Consider the following 22595-nt stretch of genomic DNA (forward strand, 5'->3'; position numbering starts at 1 on the left):
GAACTACAAGTCCTATCATGCCTCTGCCTTTGGGAGTTGTTAAAAGTGAATGTAGAGAGTAAAATGTAATGTAACTCTACATACTCACTCACAGGGGCGTTTCTTAATGAATAGCAAAGTCTTTGTGTAATATATGAATCAGTATCCCTTCTCCATATAAGGGTGTGTATAGCGTAGATATGTATTTCTCATCCAAGGCATTTCAAACGTACTTTCAGGAGTAGAAATTGAAGAATCCTTCGTCCGTTCAATAGTTGGTTTATTTTTCAGAAAGACAAGCAAAGACAAGATTGACATCTGGTAACATATGGCATGGTGATGGCTTCAGAAGGAGGATAGGGTCATCTGATCTACATTCTCCAACGTGTAGAATCCTTTCTCTACCCACCAATCCTCCCTTCTCTATAACCCTAGTCCATTCTTATACTGTTTCAAGATGTTATGTCAGCATATCCTAATAACACCCACATTTGCATATATACCCAATATGGTTCAGTCTATAGATAAGTAGCATAACTCCACCCATTGTCCTGACTAGTAACTCAAAATATAAATACCTACTCAGCAAATCCCCTCCTCCCTATATGATCTGCTGTTGTCTGACCTTCAGAAACCATCACTCACCACCAAACATATAACATACATATATTTTCAGAAACTTTTATCTTTTAAGATATTAATTACCTCAAAAACTTCTAACATATTCCCCCTCAATGCACGATATTCAACAAATAATAAGTGCATTCATCTTAAATAATAAATGTCTCTGATTCTCTTTTTTCCAATACAAACAATACAATAAACATTAATACAATACTCATTAATACATTTTAGTGAGTTAGAATTTGTACATAAACATTTTCAAAAATTCTGAGATGTTTCTATGAAAAATATTTAAATATTTCATTCCATTGAGAAAGTATAAACTATTATATTTAATTTTAATTAATTCTCCATCTAAATCATGTAATACTAAATATTTTCTTCTTTCAACTTTATAAATGTATTTAACTTCTTGTGAAACTCTTATAACTTTAACCATATCATATAAATATTTTATGGATAATCTATGATCTTACTTTAAAAATGATCTTCTTTTCAAGTATATTGTTCCATTATATGACACACTCTCTATGTGTTTTCTTATCTGTGAAACCACTGACCTACTGACCTTTAGTCATAAACTCTGGTCATAAAGAACAACTGGTACCAAAATGACATTCACACAACTTGAATATTAGCTAAATCACTCACACTTCATTTATGGCGCCCTTTCATACACATTTTGAATCAATTGCTCCAGATGTACCATAGCTAATCACTGGATCAGATAAACCAGAAGTAATTTTCCGACCAAAAATACTTGTCATAATTTTTTATCTTTTTTTTCATTTCTTCCTTAATCAATTTATAAAATTGTTTCATTCTAACCTTAATACAGATTTGAAACAAAATACATAAAAACTTTCCCATTAGTTGATTGTCATATTTTATATATTCTATCATTCTATTTATTTTTCAATTTATTTATCCATCTATCCATGACCAGCAAGCAACTTTTTCTATTTTTTTTTTTTTTTTAAACATTTCAAAATTATTTAAATTCAACAATAACTTTGTTTAGACACATTGAAATCCTTTTCTTCATATACTCTAATTATACCTTTTTGTCTTTCCTATTATCTTATTACTATCATCATTATTCATAATTCATAAAAAAATTCTTATGAGAAGCACATCCTAACTCCCCCTCACATAATGATCGACCGATCAATATGTCGCTTTTGATGCAAGTCCATATGAATAAATCATTGAAATTCACCAAAAAAATGATAGTCCTTGATAGCATAATCAAAAAATAATAATTTTTTTGAAAAAACAAGAAATAGTAACAAATAGAAATGTAGTTATGCTGTTGCATTGTCATGGAAGATTTAAAAAACTAAATAAAAAAAATAAAATAAAATCATTTTCTTTAAATTTAGAAACGAAAGATATATCTATAAAAGAAAATGAAAACAAGTATCAAATTCTTTTAAAAATTATGTTTTCCTAAATAATTTTCATTAATCAATGTAAACCATTTTAGAATGATAATCCTTTCTGTGTTTACCCATTTTATTCTTATTTTTACCAATTATTTTTATTTTTACCAATTATTTTTATTTTTACCAATACTTTTGAAACAAAAACTTTAATCCCAATGTACCTTAAAAATAACAAAATAATCTTCCCAGCTGATATCCCAGTTGACATCCTTGGTACCTTCAGATCTATAACTATAACTTTAGCTACTAGAATAAATTACTAAACATACTCATTAGAAGTAGAAATCTCATTCAAGACATCATTTCTTTTTAAATTTAGCAAAGGCCTAGCCATGTTTTGTGAACAAACTTCTGAAATACCTATACCTGTTGTTTGCAAAATTTGCAACCATACTACTTTCTATACAACAGATAATATAAAAAACTAAGTATGCTAATCTCAAAAAACTGTCATTAACTCAAAAAGTTAACAAACCCTATGTTTAGAAAATAATAACGTTTTTAAACTATAGCAGGTAAATAAGTCACCCAATATTTACCTTTATCATCTTAACCAATACTATTCATACGTTCTACAATACCTGAGTACTTAAGATGATAAGAAACAAAAACTTTACTAAACCTAAAATAGCATACATGTCCTTCACTACCTGTCCTATAAAATTTTAAATCATTAACTGATTCCATGGTTTGAAAACCAACCCCAATGGAATATGACATAAGTTCACAACAACTTCGTTTTTATAAAAATATTATTTTTTCTAGAATTACCTCAATTAATTTATCAAAAAGAAACATTAACTAAAAAAACAATATCCTTGTAATCCTCCTGTAGCAAGTGATAAAACTAATATAAATCAATCTATATAGATTTGCCAAATCCCTCAATACTTTGTAGTATCAGGTTAGGCCTCTTTCACTTTAGATAATTCTATAAACAAATAAAACAATGTTCAGAAGTTTGATGACAAAGTGTTCTAAAATGAGTAGTTCAGAATTTTTATAAGCTAAAACAAAAAATCAATCAGTCAGTCAGGTACCTGGATATGCAAAAATAAATATTTTCATTTAAAAATAACTCTATCCATTATTATTGTAATCCACTTATTTTTACAATAAATGTTATCTCCTTTATCAGTCTGTACTGATTCTAACTAAGACAACATTTCATAGTCCCCCTCTTTATCCTGTGACTAATATTAAATCTTGTAAAAGAATAATCTTGCCAGATTACTGTTTTTTTCTCTACACTGACAATTTATTTTAATTTTGTAAAAGAACATTCATTTAGGTTGGGCTTTCCTAAATATTCTGTTTCTGAAAGAAATTTGATTATGTTGACATTTCTTTTCAGAACCCAGCATTCTCCTCATACAGTATGATTGAATGAACCACACCTGCTCTGTCACTGACTGCTAACATGACAGTCTTAAATTCAGCTTTCAATGTGTCCACTAAAAGTTGAAAAAGTGACATTCTCATGATTAATTTACACAACTGTGGCTCTATCCCTCACACTACAACTGATCTTTTTATCATTCAATTGCCATTAGACAAAGTTGTGTGTATTGACACCTCCTGTTTTCCTTGAAATAACACCTTTAGTGTAACATAAGATGTTTTTCAAAACAAATGGTGCTAAACCCACAATGTCTCAGATCTGTAGCATTGGACAATGCACCCCTAACACATTTATTTATAAATACCAATGAAATTGTTTCATCATACACTTTTTATGTGTAATACCACTGAGAGGATTCTATATTTACCAAAAATACTAAATTTATAAGGGCTTTCTTCAGATCTTCAAATGTTTGTATATAAGTTATCTTTTGTTATTAAAAATATATTTGCCCTACAGTAAGCCTATATAAGCCTATATAAGCCTATATAATTCATTAAAATTCACTCAGACAGATACTTTGTCTGCAAAAATCTCAACGAACTCTCAAAAAAGTTATTAAGGCCTAAAAAATCGTATTTTTCAAAACAATTACTTTTAGTAAGTAATGATACCTTTTAAATATATATTTTCCTCATCAGTGAACCCTCTTCCAAGTATCTGGAAAATTTAACACAAAAATGTATTGTGCTTTGATCATTAAAGTGAAAAATGTCATGGCATGACTGACCAGTCTGTAACTTGATCTGCATCTCTCTGTTGGTAATTCACACCTCACATGTCACATACTCTTCAGAGAATGATCTGTTACTTACAGTCTTGGCTACCATGCTTTGTACACCCTACACTGTACAATTCGGTAACAATCTCGTTTCTCGTTTGTTAAAATGTTTAACCTTTTTAACACTTCTTAAACATATTTTGTTTGTACATCTACGAAAAATCATGTACACTATGTTATATGACTTTCCTGATTATAATAATGACAAAAAATTGTTTAGAAGACAATCTCGTGAAACTCACAGATTGGGTCCTGCCCATGACCTGCGATTTCGCCGAGAAAACTTCTCCCGCAAACCAAAGTCCTTACTTTTACTAGAAATACTCATTTAAAAAAACTTTTAACAATAGTTATTTTTACAATTTTTATATTGAACAAAAACTTTCATATTTTAATATTTTCTCTGGGTCACCTTAAGTAAATTAGAACAATTTACTACTTTTAATTTAATAACTAAATCCAAGTTTGTAAAAATTGCTCAATCCTTAACTTATTATATCCTGCAACCAAATCTTTAGAATTTTTGTAAAACACTAAACATCATGTTTTTTCCATAATCTCAATTTCATACAGTTCTTTCCACATTTTAACCAATATTTTTTCTCTGAAAACTTTGTTCAGGGCTTAATACATAAAGATATACATGCAGCATTAAACTTAATTTTCTTCTTAATGAACTTCTTTACACTCTGGCATAAATTAATTAATTACCTTACTACTGCATGTATTCCTATATTCCATACATATGAAATATATTCATTTCCCGATCGTACTGAGACTTACTTCTGAGCCTAGAGATGTTAACCATTGCCATATTACCCTTTTATATAAACAGACACACTCACCCCTTGTTAGTATGATAGTCCTGTGTGTACTTAAAATAAAACAAGAGATGAATAATGTCCCTTTAACTTTGTTGTTCGTTGCTTTATCTTCCTTTTTCTTCTTTTCTTGTAGCTCTTTGCCTTATTATATGAATTATGTGCTGTAGTGTGCTGTAGTGTCTTGCCTGTTGATCTATTCTTTGCCTTTGTGCTTGGACCTTCCATCTTCAAACATCAAAATCCGACTTCCATATTAGCTCACCCAAAGTGTACATTCGCTTCTGTACCTACAATGGTGACTTTTTCAAATAACGTGAAGTCTTTGTTCCTATTTCAACACTATTTTCTTCTTGGGTAACAACCCAATATTTTCTTATGTGAGACTCTCTCACCTTCTTAGGAACTAACCTTGACAGATATCTTCACGAACGTAACTAAATTACGTCTTCACAAAGTCCTGGATTTTCCAAAAATAACTTGAAGTATACCGTCCAACTGGCCTTGTCAATCAACTTCGTAGGCTGTATCTTTTTTTTTTTTTCATCTGTGTACAGAGAGGTGAGAAAACAAAGAGAAAAAAAACTCAACCTCCACTGTTTTCTCTGGACCGTAGGAAAGCATCTGACGCAAACGCCTCCTTCTAGGTTCTTTGATCATTTGTTGCCAAAACTTGACAAATCTCATATTCCTCCCTTTGGCAAGGAGTAGGGAAAACAATTGATCATTTCGGCTGGCTTGACAATGTTAAAAGTGAATGTAGAGAGTAAAATGTAATGTAACTCTACATACTCACTCACAGGGGCGTTTCTTAATGAATAGCAAAGTCTTTGTGTAATATGTGAATCAGTAGCCCTTCTCCATATAAGGGTGTGTATAGCATAGATATGTATTTCTCATCCAAGGCATTTCAAACGTACTTTCAGGAGTAGAAATTGAAGAATCCTTCGTCCGTTCAATAGTTGGTTTATTTTTCAGAAAGACAAGCAAAGACAAGATTTACATCTGGTAACATATGGCATGGTGATGGCTTCAGAAGGAGGATAGGGTCATCTGATCTACATTCTCCAACGTGTAGAATCCTTTCTCTACCCACCAATCCTCCCTTCTCTATAACCCTAGTCCATTCTTATACTGTTTCAAGATGTTATGTCAGCATATCCTAATAACACCCACATTTGCATATATACCCAATATGGTTCAGTCTATAGATAAGTAGCATAACTCCACCCATTGTCCTGACTAGTAACTCAAAATATAAATACCTACTCAGCAAATCCCCTCCTCCCTATATGATCTGCTGTTGTGTGACCTTCAGAAACCATCACTCACCACCAAACATATAACTTACATATATTTTCAGAAACTTTTATCTTTTAAGATATTAATTACCTCAAAAACTTCTAACAGGAGTCATGCTTGCAAATGTCAGCCTTGTAATACCTCATGGGACGTTCCTTGCAATGCCTCATGGGTCCTGTAGTTCAATAGCTGGGGGGCTGTGGGTTGGACACCCATGATTTAAGGCAATTAAGGGGTTTAATTTGTGCTTAACAATGTGTAAATATGTGCTGATTTTTACTAAAGAGGTTGGTTTCTTACTATAGCCCTGCTTTGCAGGGATGAGAAACAGAGATCGCTCCCTCTGTACAGAGCCCTGTGTTGATTGTCAACATAGAGCTCCAGGCTGTGAATGGACACAGTTGATCAGTAGCAGTAAGTGGCTAAATTTATGAATATATTTGTTTGCAATTGAAAGTCTAGTGTGGCCCTTTGTAAAACCAAAGTAACACATTCCATGTCATTGTTTTTGGGTGAAAAGTAAGGCCCTGGACTGACCATTCCTTCAGACATGTAGTACTATACAATTACATTTTGAATTGCATTTTAAGAAAAAAAAAATAATCTTTTTTTTCTGCTCAAGCTTTATAGCATGTTTCCAAGACTGTTAAGCTTACTTCCTGGCAAGCATCTGAAAGCCATTGAAAACATGGAAGACTTGCACGCTTTGATAAATAAGGTATTTACAAAACAGAGGAGTACAGTGGACATAAATGAGCCAAAGAACCTTATTGATGCATTTCGGGCAAAACAACAAAAGGTACAATTGTTTTCTCAATTACTGTTATTGGTAATTTAATAATCAACTACATCTAATGCCGCGTACAGACAATCGGACTTTCCGGCAGACTTGGTCCAGCGGACTGGAATCCGGCAGACAATTCAATCATGTGTGTGTCCGACAGACCTAGAAATAAAACATGTTTCAAATCTGGCCGACAGACTAAAAATCGGGAAAACCGTTCGTCTGTGTGCTAGTCCGACGGACCAAATACGACTCAAGGGCAGCTATTGGCTACTGGCTATTGAACTTCCTTTGTTAAGTCCTGTTTACTTCATCACATTCAAAACGAAAGGACTTTCGAACTGACTTAGTCCGGTCATGTGTGGCCAAGTCAGTTTCATTCAGAAAGTCCATCGGACCTCCGCCGAAAGTCCGTTGGGAAGACCGCCGGACCTAGTGCATCGAAAAGTCCGGTCGTGTGTACGCGGCATAATACTTGGATTGGTTTATTTCTTTCACACAAAAAAACAGTGGTCATTAGTGTTTGGATCTCCAGGCCAAATTTATTACTAACTTGCTTAAATTAGAAAAAAATAATAATTTACGCTGTATTTTAATGACATGTGTCTCTAATTTAGCAAGCTATTTGAATAAACATCCTGCTAAGATTTTTTTTTAATCAAACTGACAATTGAGTGAAAAAAATAAAAATAAAAAAAACAAAAATCAATATTTTCCTTCAACAGCTTAATGTAAATACATCATTTTACTTTTTTCCTTGTCAAATATGTTTATTGAAATTCAACAAAATCAGAAGACAAGTTCAAAAGCAGTACAGGAAAATAATATATGTTAAGCCTCGTACACATGGTACGATTGGCCGAGCGTCAGATTTTTGTCTTAAGGACGTGTGCCTGGATCTTGTCTTGCATACTAACGGTACACAATTGTCGGTCGACAACACGAATGTAGTGACAAACGACGAGGAATTTCAGCTCTTGAGCGCCACCCTTTGGGCCCCTTCTGCTAATTTCGTGTTTGGTGAGCATTGATTCCGATGACAGTGAACTAAACAATGCCCCTTGCTCACTCCTATACCCAAGGATAAACCAAGCTTAACTTTCCACCAGCCCACAGACAACCAAATAACCTGTCTAATGCCGCGTATACACGATCGGAATTTCAGCCAAAAAATTACGGATGAGAACTTTTCATCTGAAAATGCGACTGTGTGTATGCTCCATCGGAATTTAGCTGGCCGAATTCCCACCAGCAAAAATTAGATAGCATGTTCTATCGGAAATGTCGATCGTGTGTATGCAATTCCGACACGCAAAAACTCACGCATGCTCAGATTCAACTATGAGATCGAAGCTATTGTCTACTGTGTATTGAACTTCCTTTTTCTAGTCCCGTTGTACGTGTTGTACGTCACCATGTTCTTGGCAGTCGGAATTTGGTGTGACTGTGTGCCGGCAAGACAGTTTGAGCGGAATTCCATCGGAATTCTGACTGGAAAACCATCAGAGCTTTTCCCAACGAGAATTCTGATCGTGTGTACGCGGCATCACAGTATGCGTTAAAAGCAGGGGTTTAGTCTGCACACATTTGAAAATGCATGTGTAAGCCACAGAGCCTCATCAAGGCACCCCAATATCTGTGGTACCTAACACTAACTTATAAGTGTCCCCACAGTGGAGGAACATGCATTCTGATGGATAGGTGAGACAAGGTGGACTGATGGGGAGCCACCCCTTCTTAAAAGGTGCAGGAGCACAATGGACACCCAGCACTATGGCAACAAAGGTGTCAGCAATGCCTGACCAAAAAACAGGGGGATCCCCGTTCTGATAGGGGACAACATGGAGATGTTCTGTTCTTAGTGATTGGAAACAGCAATCTCTGGTGTCCCAGTAAGCCCACCCCACACAGTTAGAACACACCCAGGGACCACACAGTTAACCCCTTGATCGCCCCCTAAGGCTGCATGCACACTAGCGTTTTTATAATTTTATAAAAAATTGTTAGAAAATTTACTGGAGGAAAAATGCTCATAATAGCATTTTTGTGCCAGCTTGTATTAGTGTTTTAGTAGCAATAGCAGTTTTAGCGCTTTTACAGTACATGAAGAAGAAAAAAAAACAGCTGGTAAAAGTAGGTCTTATGCCACGTACACATGATCGGAATTTCGGCCAGAAAGAAGACCAAAGACCGAGCTTTTCATTCGAAAATGCGACCGTGTGTATGCTTCATCGGAATTTAGCTGACTGAATTGCCGCCAGCAAAAATTTGAGCACATTTTCTCAATTGTCCCGATGGAAAAAGCTTTCTATCAGAAATTCCGTTCATGTGTATGCAATTCCGACGTGAAAAAACTCACGCATACTCAGATTCAACTAGGAGATGGAAGCTATTGGCTACTAGGTATTGAACTTCCTTTTTCTAGTCCCGTCCAGGGGCGGACTGACCATTGGGCCACACGGGCACTGCCCAAGGGCCCCAGGCCTCTAGGGGACCCCATCAGGGTTGCCAGCCTCAGTAAAACCAGGAACAGTATGTAAAAGTCTTTTTTTTTTTTTTTTTTACATCTGTCTCTGAAATGTCCCTTACCGACATCCTTTTGGTCTAAAAATCCCAAGATTATAGCTGCCCCCCCTCTCCAGTACCTTCTCAGCCAATAAAAACATGTATGTGTATACTGTGTGATTGTATACTATGTGTGTATACTGTGTGGCCCCATAATCTTCTATTGCCCGGGGGCCCCATGAGTTGTCAGTCCCCCCCTGGTCCCATCGTACGTGTTGTATGTCATCACCACATTCTTGGTGGTTAGAATTGTGTCACCGGGTGTAGGCAAGACAGCTTGAGCGGAATTCCGTCAGAATGGTCACACAATTGGGTGGGATCAGGGTGCACTCTGCCCCCCAAGCCCACCCTTTTTTGAAGCCTATTAGAGCCTCTGGCTCTAATCAGGTGCTTAAAAAAATACATCCCCTCCTGCCTCCGCCATAGGAGTCCATGCGTCTAGCGTCCTGACAGGGGCCGGGCACATGGATAGGGAGGCAGCAGCAGGGATGGGGGGTGTGGTGCCCGTGTGCCCACAATGCATGTGCTGCCACTACTCAGTTCTCAGTCTTCAGGTAGCAGAGAGCAGTGAATGTCATTTACTGGCTCTTTGCTCTACCCCTCCAGCTCCTACAAAGCACTGTGGTCTGGCTGAGACAGCTGCCGGTCCATGCATCTGGGTGGATCCAGACATCAGCCAATAGCAGGCGTTATCTTTCTGTCTGCTGAATATGAGTCACAGGAGTGCACTTAGTTCTACAGGAGAAGTAGGGCTAAAAGCTTTGGCCATACTTTTCCTGTAATAAATCCCATAGGCTGGGTTCACACTGTCTTCGCATGCGGCTTACAGCAGGTGTCCGGTGCGTCCCCGTTCACCATTTCAGGTCAGATTTCAGCCCAAATTTGAGAGGAAATTGCAAATTCGCAAATAGAGCTTTCTTTTTGTGGTATTTGATCACCCCTGCAGTTTTTATTTTTTGCGCTATAAACAAAAAAAGCGACAATTTTGAAAAAAAAAAAAAAAACACATTATTTTTTATATTTTGCTATAATAAATATCCCCAAAAATATTTTTTTCTCCTCAGTTTAGGCCTATACGTATTCTTCTACATATTTTTGGTAAAAAAAAAAAAAAAAAAAATCGCAATAAGCATTTATTGATTGGTTTGCGCAAAAGTTATAGCGTTTATAAAATAGGGGATAGTTTTATGGCATTTTTATTAATATATATATTTTTTTACTAGTAAAGACAGCAATCAGCGATTTTTATCATGACTTGGGACCATTTTTGGGACTATTGTCATTTATATAGCAAACAGTGCTATACAAATGCACTGATTCCTGTGTAAATGATACTGGCAGTGAGGGGATTAACCCCTAGTGTGCGGGTTAAGTGTGCCCTGGGGAGTGTTTCTACTTATGGGGGGCGTGGCTATGTGTGACACATCACTGATCTCTGCTCCCGATCACAGGGAGCAGAGATTAGTGACACTGTCACCAGGCAGAACGGGGAGATGCTTGTTTACATTAGCATCTCCCCATTCTTCCTCTCCGTGACACAATTGCGCGTATCCGCGACCCAACTCCTGGAGCTTGCCGCGGGCACCCGAGCGCCCGAAGGCCGCCTCTTAAAGCGCAACGTACGAGTACGTTAGTTTGCCTGTACCAGCCCTTCTGCCCATGTATATCAGCGTGAGGCGGTCAGCAAGCGGTTAAAGAACTCCTGGGAGTCATGACTTTTCATTATCCTCTGCACCCCTTTCCCCTACAGTTTCGATGCTGAACTTAAAGTGGAGTTCTGCTTAAAAAAACAAAAATTAAAAGTCAGCAGCTACAAATACTGCAGCTGCTGACTTTTAATAATCAAATACTTACCTATCCCACGGTGCAGTGAAGCTAACAAAGCCACACTCATCACCCCACTCGTCTCCCTCTCCTCTCTGCGGCCACTAAATACAGTGTATCCACCCCCCCCCCCCCCCTCAAAAAAAATGACATGCCAAATGTGGCATGTCAAGGGGTCACCTCCTTTAAAGCGGAAGTTTTTTTGGGTGGAACTCTGTTTTAACCACAAAAATCTAGAAATTCAAAGAAACAAAATAGAGAGAACCGCCATCATTTGTAAGTGTTTAGGTTCCTTGATGTCCCTGCTAATCCTGCTGCCATAGGCACTGGCCAGTGAGGGCTTTTTTGGTAAATATAGCCCTAACTAGGACAGTGAGATGAGATATTGACTTTTAGATAGGATACCAATTTTTTTTTTCCCCATTCATGTTCCATCCTCCTTTTTTGTCGTGCAGGCAAAACCAGATCAGACTTCGTACTTCAACGACGAAACATTAACCATGCTGGTGAGCGATCTTTTTGGTGCTGGAATAGAGACAACATCCGCCACCCTGCGATGGGGCCTCCTACTAATGATCAAACACCCAAAAATACAACGTAAGAATAAAAATTTAAGATATGTTAAGTTATAATATTATTTTTCCTAAAACAAGTAAATGTTTTACTCCTGCTTTCACATTTCACAAATTCTGTGGTTTAAAGGAAACTTGTCTTGAGAAAATGATAGAGGCAGCAATCACCAACCATTCCTTCTGAAATGACTCTGAGCTTTGTATTCTATATATATATATATATATATATATATATATATATATATATATATATATATATATATATATATATATATCGCTGGCTCCTGACGAGCAGGCGCTAGCTATTGTTTTTGTAAAGTTAAGTTGTCTGAAGCCACAGTTGGGTTTTCGGGATTATTTCTCTAAATTTCTGGTTTCAGTACCAGTCCAGCTGGGTTGCACTAGGTTCTCATTGACCGCAGGTGTCGCTGTCACCGCAAGAGTAGAGACGCAGTCTAGCTGGATGCATTGAATGCCACTTATCTCTTGGAGCCAGCCCAGTGGGAGTGTTTTGTTGCTGTGCATTCTGGGGGGGGGTGGTATTTAAGGTACCAAAGCCATGAGGCGGGGGATTACTTTCTGTCTGTTTGGTTCTGGTGGTCCTCCTGACCCAGCCCCATGGCCCTCCTGGCCTGTGGTGCAAAACTATGCATCCTGTGTCTCAGGGCTGGCTGGCCCAGGGTGACACAATTAAAGGGATAGACCCGAGTGAATTTCGGGGCCTACTGATCCAGGGATGGTCCGGTGCTGTCTCATCAGAAGGGAGAGGCCCAGCAACTGAAGAAACCCAGGGGAGGACTCTTTCAAGAGAAGACCGTGCGTAAGGCTGGTTTCTCTGAAGGAGCCTGGAGACTTAGTTGAAGGATGCAACATGGATCAACACTCATACGGTATCGCCGGATCGGCTGAGAGATACTGGTACCGTATGTCAGTTCTTTAAATTTATCCACATCCCTCAGTAACGCTCAAGTGTATCTCACAAGTCTGTGGCAGAGACTTTACCGAGCATCCCACCGGCTGCTAGGCCTAGTGAGAGGAGGTCTATCAGGGGGTTGTTGAATCCAGTTGTGGAACAGTTTTATTCTCTGGATTCTCTTAATACTTTCACCTTGCAATTTAAGTGCCTGAACTCCTAACCCTAACCCTCTACCCTCCATTAAGCAACTTTGTTTTTTTCTAAATAAATAACCCAAAAGAGGTTATTATACAAAATATACACACACACACACACACACACACACACACACACACACACACACACACACACACACACACACACACACACACACACACACACACATGCATATTTCAGGTGTGTGACTCAAAAATAGAGACCAGACACATTCAGGAAACAAGCATTTTTAGTAGATGGCCATTGATTGCAGCGCCTATACTACACTTAGGACAAGGTTGTTTTGATACTTTCAGTGCTTCCACTGCTTTAACTTTTGTGGCATCAGTAAAGGCACATAAACTCACTTTTTATAGCATCTGAGAGTTTGTTTAATTTTTTTACTGTACTGTCAGATTTCATGTAGAATTTATTTATGAGGCTTATGAAGCCACCTGATTACTTCTACATGTATATGAATGTAATACTATCCCTACCTTCCACTCCCACCTTGGCCTCTATGACAGGTGTCCAAATGGAGAGCAGTAGGAGACCAGCAAGCTTTTGTTCACAGATTTCCTCCTTAAAGGAGAAGTATAGCCAAAGCTTGTTGGCTGTACACAAAAAAATGTGCCACTGCCCTCATCTATGACTGTCCTTTGCAGCAAGGAGCATTGGAAGGTGAAGAACATATACAAACTACTATTAACTTGTCTATTCCCATAGTTAGCTAATTTATAAACCCTGCTAGGCACACTGATATAAAGTTAGTTATGAAAACACACACTGCTGCTAGTAAAAACAATATCTTATGTCCCAAGAAATTAGGAAAGCTAACATAAAGTATTAAAAGACATTACATTATCACAAAGCTTACCATCAGAACATATAATAAAAGAATATCAAAGATACTTATCACAAGGCTCTCCATGAGGCGTTGTAGCATAAGCTAGGCTCAGATGACCAAGAGAAGGCCATTGCCACGATCCAAAGGGGAAGGGGCTATTTCTCTTCCTTGCTCAGCCTTTTATACTTTGATCATACACCATTCAAACCCAACCCCATTGCCATCCATCTAGACTTTTGACAAATTTCAAGTTTGCATTATAGTAACAGATGGCCTGGATCCAAGAGCTGAAATGGCATTCAATACCGCCCCCCAGGAAAGCAAATGCTCGGTTGTAAACAAACCCTTTTACAATTGCAAGGATTAGCCTGGGTGATCTTTGGGAATAGGAAACAGATATGTAAAGGATTTATGACAGATCCAATTCAAACTCTGGCTAATACCAACACACTGTTACCCATAAATGCAGTAGCATTGGCAGAGAAACTCCAGAAATATGACACCAGACCCTGTTGCTATCCAACGCATATCAAACAAAAGCCAAGGAAAAATTCTTGGAAAATTCCAAGTGCTACTTACCAACCAGCCTGCGACCAACCAGATTAATCTGTCTAACAGTATGAGTTAGTTGCACAAAGACAGGACAAGAAGCTCATAAAGGGTTTTAATCCAGAAATTACCAGTGAGCAAGATAAGAGGGACTATTACGGTACCCAACTGAAATAATCATGAGTGATAAAATTTAAATTCCTTTTTTTACAATTTTTTTTACAAATTTAATAAATGTTAAAGGACAAAAACATATAAATCAGACATGAGTCCTACATAGTAATAGGGTTTACAATAATTGTGGAAGACCCCACATAGGGGGGGAACATAATCCTATAAAGTGAACGTATTCCTCGACCGGTTTCGTGGCTAATTGCCGCTTCATCAGGAGGCGTCACCTACAATATCTAGTATATAAAGAAAAATTTCTTTAGACAATATATCAATATGTTACATATTCAAATTACATCACAATAGCAAAAAAATATTTATTTATTTTTAAAAATATTAACATTTGGAATGTTACAAAAAGGTCTCGTGACTCACTCAAAATCAACCCTTGACAACAAAGACGGCAGAAACTGAGACACCCTCCATTGGGGTGACCCCCGTTGGGAAGATACGGGGAGCAGAGCACAGTGGAGCAGAGGCCAACTAAGGACAGGATAAAATAGTTCTCAAAAAAACGAATTTGCAAATACATGTATAAGCTACAGGCCCCTGTGATCTGTAGACCCTACCTCTAACTTATAAGAGGCTCCACAGTGGAAGCACATGGATTGTGATGAGATAGTTGAAGGCAGATGGATTGGAAGGAGCCCATCCTTCCTTAAAAGGCACAGGGGCACATTGAACACCCAGCATGCTTGGCTGTACCTGTGGATTACAGAAGTGCAGTTCATTCAGCACTCCTGTTACCCGTTTTCAGCTAACAGCGGGCTGAAGCTGGCTGTCGGCTGATCTCACAGAGCCGGTCCAGGCTGAGGAAAATCATGACCATATGGTCAGGATACACCGAGATGCCTGGACTAGCACCTGGCTCAGCCTCTCAATGAGCCATTAAGGTTGGGCGAATGGGGAACACCTGAATTTGCAGAATGTTCGTCAGGTGCTTAACCCACTGGATGCCCTGCAATGCACTGTGAATTCTGTGCCCTGACTGGGCAAAGCTTTGTCAAAGCTGTCATATTACATCGTCCCAGAACGGCCACAGTCTCGAAATGTGCAGATCGCGGACGCGCCATGTGTGGAAAGAGCCACGTCCACGGCTCTTTAACCATGTGATCGGCTGTGTCCAATCACATGTAAACAAGGAAGTGCTGGTAATCGACACTCCTCACCTCACACTGACAGAGTGTGCGATGAGGAGAGACGATCAGCGGCATCCCCACACAGGGGGACATTTAGAAATGTAATCAGGGCACTGATCATCAGTGCCCTGATTTAATATTGCAAAACAGTGCCCACCAGTGGCAGAAATCACTGCCCACAAGTGCCACCAATCAGTGCCCATTAGCAATGCCAGTCAGAGCTGGCAATCAGTGCCACCTATCAGTGCTGTCATCAATGCCCATCACTGCTGTCAATCAGTGCCCATAAGTAATGCCCATCAGTGCCCCCCATCAATGCCAGTGCCGCCTAACAGTGACACCTTTCAGTGCCCATAAGTGCGGCCTCCTCAAAGTGCCTCCTCATCAGTGCCGCCTAATCAGTGCCCATAAGTGCCAACTCATCAATGACCCACAGTTCAGCATATCAGCGTCCATCAGTGCCGCCTCATCACGCACATCAGTGAAGGTGAAAAATTACTTACTTACAAAATTTACTGACAGAAAAGAAAAAGTAAAAAATGTTTTTCTTCAAAAATGTTGGTCTTTTTTTTTTGTAAAAAAAAAAAACAGCAGTGATTAAATACCACCAAAAGAAAGCTCTATTTGTGTGAAGAAAATGATAAAAAATGTGTTTGTGCAGCATGACCGTGCAATTGTCAAAGTGCTACAGCTCTGAAAGCTGAAAAATGGCCTGGGTAGGAAGGGGGTGTAAGCGCAGACCTGCTTTGCCGGGAGTATGTCCACTGACGTCTTCCGGTGCCCGAGCAGCCTGCGCGCCCCCTACAGGGTGCACACAGCGTGCTCTGCGATCAGCGAGCCTATGAGACTCGCTGGATAGGCAACAGTGCCACCTACCAGTGCCCACCAGCACCACCCATCAGTGCCTCAACAGTGCTGCACATCAGTACCACCTAACAGAGCCCAGTGCCATGTATCAGTGCCACCCATCTTATCTGTGCCCATCAGTGCCACCTTATCTGTGCCCACCAGCGCTGCCTCATCAACGCATATCAATGAAGGAGGAAAAATTACCTGTTTGCAAAATTTTATAACAAACTATTAAGGAACATTTATTTTTTTTCAAAATTTTTGTTTGTTTAGCACAAAAAAAGAATCCCAGCTGTGATTAAATACCACCAAAAGAAAGATCTATTTAAATATATAAATATTTAATTTGGGTACAGTGTTGTATGACCACGCAGTTGTCATTCAAAGTGCGTCAGCGCTGAAAGCTCAAAATTGGTCTGGGCAAGAGGGGGGTTTAAGTGCCCAGTATGCAAGTGGTTAAAAAAGTAAAAAAAAAAAAGTTAAATATTTGTTTTACATACTGTCACCAGTCAGTATCCCTGATCTCCGCCACACCAGTCATATGATGATTTTGTATTCCCATCTGTATAGCCATCTGGAAGGTTCTCCAGCGTGCTGCACATGGTCTAGGGGGCCTGGTTGCTCTAAGTCCAGTTGTTTTGGACTTTGATATGCCTTTATTATTCACTTGTTTGTGAGTATATTTCCTTCTTTTATATTTCAATAAATCCCACTTGAGTAATGCACAAGGTTGGTACGCCCTCTTGTTGTTTTACGATGATTCTGTACTGCACTGGTGACAGTATGCACATTAAAAAAAAAAAAAAAAAAAACTTACCATGCCTCCTACTAAATACCTGGGGCTGTCTACTTTGCAAAAAATGTGTCTTTTGAGGGGTATTTGTACTCTCCTCGCATTTTAGGGCCTCGAAAAAAGGATATAAATTGAATTTGGGTACAGTACAATTACCAGTTAAAGTAGCACAGTGCTGACTGAATAGATACTTAGTCATGAAGAGGGTAAAGCCTTCCAGAGGTCAGTGGTTAAATTAAGAATAGAGAAGCACTCACATGTGATCACTTCCAGGTTCCTAACTGCAAAACGCTGCAATAACAGGAACACTATAAAATGGTGATGCGGTTACACCAGTGATGGTGAACCTTGGCACCCCAGATGTTTTGGAACTACATTTCGCATGATGCTCTGGCACTCTGCAGTGTAGGTGAGCATCATGGGAAATGCAGTTCCGGAACATCTGGGGTGCCAAGGTTCACCATGACTGGGTCACACTGAAGCAGCTATATACGGTATACAGTGTGTATGTAAATATATATACACACACACAATATATATATATATATATTGTGTGTGTGTATATATATATATATATATATATATATATATATATATATATATATATATATAATTTTTTTTTTCTTTAATGTGAGCAGTTTTTCAGTGCTAACTATACATTTTGCTGACTTTTTTTGGACAGAAAAAGTTCAAAATGAGATTGACAGAGTGATCGGATCAACTAAACCCCAAACTGAGCACAGGAAGCAGCTTCCGTATACCAATGCCGTCATTCATGAAATCCAGAGGTTTGCTAATGTTGTACCTCTGAACATCCCACATGAAACTGCTAACGATGTCATATTTAGAGGGTACTACATTCCACAAGTGAGTATAAAATACATTGTGTACAGTACTGAAAAGGCATGGGTTTCTTTGTCCAGGAAAATGGATTATGGGCCCCTTTTAGTACTCCTCCACGAATACTGCCAGTACACAGGAGCATGACAGGAGAACAAGTTAGTAGGATAAATCAGAGCTTTAACCATAGATTGACCAGAATCCAGGCGAATGACAGATGTCCATGGTCATGTATGTAGATCAGTTCCAAATTTTGCTCTTGGATATTGAGCTCAACAAGCTGAGGACTGTATAGGACAGTGGTGGCGAACCTTGGCACCCCAGATGTTTTGGAACTACATTTTCCATGATGTTCATGCGTTCTGCAGTGTAGTTGAGCATCATGGGAAATGCAGTTGTAAAACATCTGGGGTGCCAAGGTTCGCCATCACTAGTAAAGGATATCCAATAGTAGATAAAGAGTCAAGGTCAGGACAAGTCAGACTTGTTAGCATATTATAGTCAAACAAGTCAGGTCAAAAAATGTCATTGCACACTTTGAGCTTCTCATGGTGTGCATTTGTAACAGCAGTAAGTCAGAGAGAACCTGCCTTATTTTCTGTCTGTAGGACATTCAGCTTCATCTAGCCTTCCGCGTTACTGTCCCTTTCATTTTTTAGATTTCAGTTTTTTCAATCATGGAGGCTCATAATTACACGTAGGTTTCATCTATGGTGGTCTGCATGCAAATGCAGTCGGCCTAGGAATGCCCACTCCTGACTAGGGATGAGCTTCGTGTTCGAGTCGAACGTACGTAGGATGCCTGTGGCCAATCATAGCTCAGGCTGTGTAGTGCACGCCCCACACTATATAAGGCCGCCATCGCGGCGGCCTCGTGTAGTGTGTTGGCGTCTGAAGCAGTGGGTGTTCTGTGTACCATTCAACACAGTACACACCGATCGTTTTCGGCCGATTTTCTATCTTGCTGTTGTGTAGTGGTTGTTGTCTGCGTGCCCTGACCGCAGTATACACCGCTATATTCACCTCACCTATATAGCTAGTGATCTATCTTTTATAATAGAGCTTGCAGTCAGTAGTGTTAGGAGATAGTGCGTGCTGTCTGCGTGCTCTGTACCCAGTACATACCGCTATATCCACCTACATAGCTGTTCTCTATTTGAGCCCACTTGCCATCTGCAGGAGTTATTGGAAGTTGTGTGTGCCTCCAGCACAGCACAGTATACATCTGTATATACCCCTTTATCTCTGGTGTTCTCTGGTTATTGTCTGCGTGCCCTGACCGCAGTATACACCGCTATATTCACCTCACCTATATAGCTAGTAGTAGTGATCTATCTTTTATAATAGAGCTTGCAGTCAGTAGTGTTAGGAGATAGTGCGTGCTGTCTGCGTGCTCTGTACCCAGTACATACCGCTATATCCACCTACATAGCTGTTCTCTATTTGAGCCCACTTGCCATCTGCAGGAGTTATTGGAAGTTGTGTGTGCCTCCAGCACAGCACAGTATACATCTGTATATACCCCTTTATCTCTGGTGTTCTATAATAAAGGCATCTGCAGGAGTTAGTGGGTGTTTTGTGCCTCCAGCACAATATACACTACCCAACTGCTGTTTTACCCAACTCCCTTCAGGCCATTACCATGTCTGGAAGGCCAGCAAGGAGAGGCAGACAGGCGCAAGCCGATAAAAGAGGGCAAGCAGGCTCTGTGTCTAGAGACAACAGTGCTGGTCGTGGACGCGGTGCATTGTCATCAGCACGTGGCCATGGGACATGCTTGTCCTTCTTTTCGGCAGCTGGACATGTTGAACCGCAACATGCCAACGACTTGGTAGAGTGGATGACCAAGCCCTCTTCATCCTCCTCATCCTCTCTCACCCAGTCTCAGGGTAGTAGCAAAGCAGCTGCCAACGCATCGTCTTCCCTCCTCTCAATGTCATCATCAGTGACTCCTTCCCTAGACCCACCACGTCCTCCTGAGGAGTCTCCTGAACTCTTTGAGCACAGTGTTGGGTACATGCACCAGGAGGATGCCCAGTGTTTTGTGGGCTCTGATGATGACACTCAGCTAGAGGAAGGCAGTAGCGTGAGCGCAGAGAGAGGGGATGCTCAAGAAGGACAGCAATCTGGCAGTCATGTTCCACAAGCTGCAGCATACTGCCAGGTTTGCTACAGCGATGAAGAGGGAGGGGATGATGAGGGCACTGACTCCACGTGGGTGCCTGGAAGGAGGGAGGAGGAGGAGGAGGAGGAGGAGGAGGAGGAGGAGGCACATGTCCAACGAGGCAGGATGCCCTCCGGGGGCCAGCTTAGGGGCAGCACACCGACTGAATCACACCGCAGAGCTCCGCCTGTGCAGAGCGCTGCCTCTGCGCGTTATTCTAAAAGTTTTTTGGTGTGGGCCTTTTTTGAGACGAGTGCATCAGATCGCACCGCTGCTATTTGCAACATATGTCTCAAGCGTATCTTACGTGGCCAAAACATCAGCCGCTTGGGCACCACATGCTTGACCAGACATATGTTGACCTGCCATGCAGCTCGTTGGCAAGCGTACCTCAAAGACCCACACCAAAGAACAAAGCGGACCTCTCCTTGCTCCTCATCAGCTGGCATCTCCAACCCCACTAGACCTTCAGTCCTCTCTGAAACCTGCTCTGAGAGGAATGAAGGTGTAGAATTAGGTGTGTCACAGCCAAGTGCTTCCAGGAACTCTGCTAGCGGTACACCCACGTCCGATTATAGCAGGCAAATGTCCCTGCCCCAGCTGCTGGACCGGCGAAAGAAGTTCACTCCCAGCCATCCACATGCCCAGCGGTTGAATGCTAGCTTGGCAAAATTGCTAGCACTTCAACTGCTGCCTTTTCAGTTGGTAGACTCTGCCCCCTTCCGTGAGTTTGTACAATGTGCAGTTCCTCAGTGGCAGGTCCCCAAACGCCACTTTTTCTCACGGAAGGCGATTCCGGCTCTCTACCGGCATGTGGAAGGCAATGTCCTTGCCTCGCTGGACCGCTGACTCATGGTCCAGCAGGCATGGACAGGGACGTTACCTGTCTTTCACGGCCCATTGGGTCACTCTTCTGGCAGCTGGGAAGGATGCAGGACAAGGTGCAGTAGTGTTGGAGTTTGTTCCGCCACCACGCCTCCAAAATGCTACTATTGGTTGTGACACACCTCTCTCCTCCACCCCCTCCTCTTCTTCTTCCTCCATGGCCTCTTCCAGTGCTCTGTCCTCAGAACCAGCGGTGCTCCGTAGGCGTTCCAGGGGCTACGCAAGTACGCAGGCAAAACGATGCCATGCCGTGCTTGCGCTGGTTTGTTTGGGGGACAGGAGCCACACTGGGGCGGATGTTTTGTCAGCTCTGCAGGGGCAGGCCGAGAGGTGGTTGACGCCAAGCCAGCTTAAGCCAGGAATGGTGGTTTGCGACAATGGCACCAACCTCCTCTCCGCCCTCCGACAGGGACAACTGACCCATGTGCCCTGTGTAGCTCACGTCCTTAACCTGGTGGTGCAGCGGTTCTTGGGCAGGTACCCCGGCTTACAGGATGTCCTGAAGCAGGCCAGGAAAGTCTGTGTGCATTTCCGCCGATCATTTAATGCCTGTGCTCGGCTGGCTGAGCTCCAAAAGGAGTTGAACCTGCCCAAGAACCGCCTTATATGTGACATGCCCACCAGATGGAACTCAACATTGGCCATGCTGCAGCGGCTGCACATGCAGAAGAGGGCCATCAATGAGTACCTGTGCGACTACGGCACCAGGACAGGGTCAGGGGAGCTCGGTTTTTTCTCACCACGCCAGTGGGGCATGATCAGGGATGCATACACTGTCCTGTCACCGTTTGAGGAGGCCACAAGGATGGTGAGCAGTGACAGTGCATGCATCAGTGACACTGTACCTCTTGTCCACCTCTTGGAGCATACGCTGCGTGGAATAATGGACAGGGCACTTGAGGCATAACAGAGGCAGGAAGAGGAGGACTTCCTTGCCTCTCAAGGCCCCCTTTATCCAGACAGTGTTCCTGCTGTGCCACCCATCACACAGGAAGAGGATGAGGAGGAGGAAGAGGAGGAGGAGGATGATTGTGTCAGCATGGAGGTGGAGGCTGGCACTCAGCATCAGCATCAGCAGCAGCAGCAGCAGCAGTCTTGTAGGGATGATTTACAGTCCCAAGAAACACGTGGACTTGTACGTGGCTGGG

The 22595-nt window shown here is 40.8% G+C and overlaps 1 protein-coding gene across 1 annotated transcript in view; it reads left to right on the forward strand.

Moving 5' to 3' along the window:
* Positions 1-22595, forward strand: part of LOC143989068 (cytochrome P450 2B12-like) — a 70674-nt gene that overhangs the window by 29169 nt on the left and 18910 nt on the right. The window contains exons 5-7 of the mRNA XM_077489080.1: positions 6977-7153; positions 11983-12124; positions 18241-18425. Coding sequence (XP_077345206.1) covers positions 6977-7153; positions 11983-12124; positions 18241-18425 — 504 coding nt within the window. The remainder of the gene's footprint in view (positions 1-6976; positions 7154-11982; positions 12125-18240; positions 18426-22595) is intronic.

Source organism: Lithobates pipiens, unplaced genomic scaffold (assembly GCF_037356315.1).
Source record: "Lithobates pipiens isolate NorthernLeopardFrog02 unplaced genomic scaffold, aLitPip1_a1.2 Scaffold_18, whole genome shotgun sequence".
NCBI classification, from domain to species: domain Eukaryota; kingdom Metazoa; phylum Chordata; class Amphibia; order Anura; family Ranidae; genus Lithobates; species Lithobates pipiens.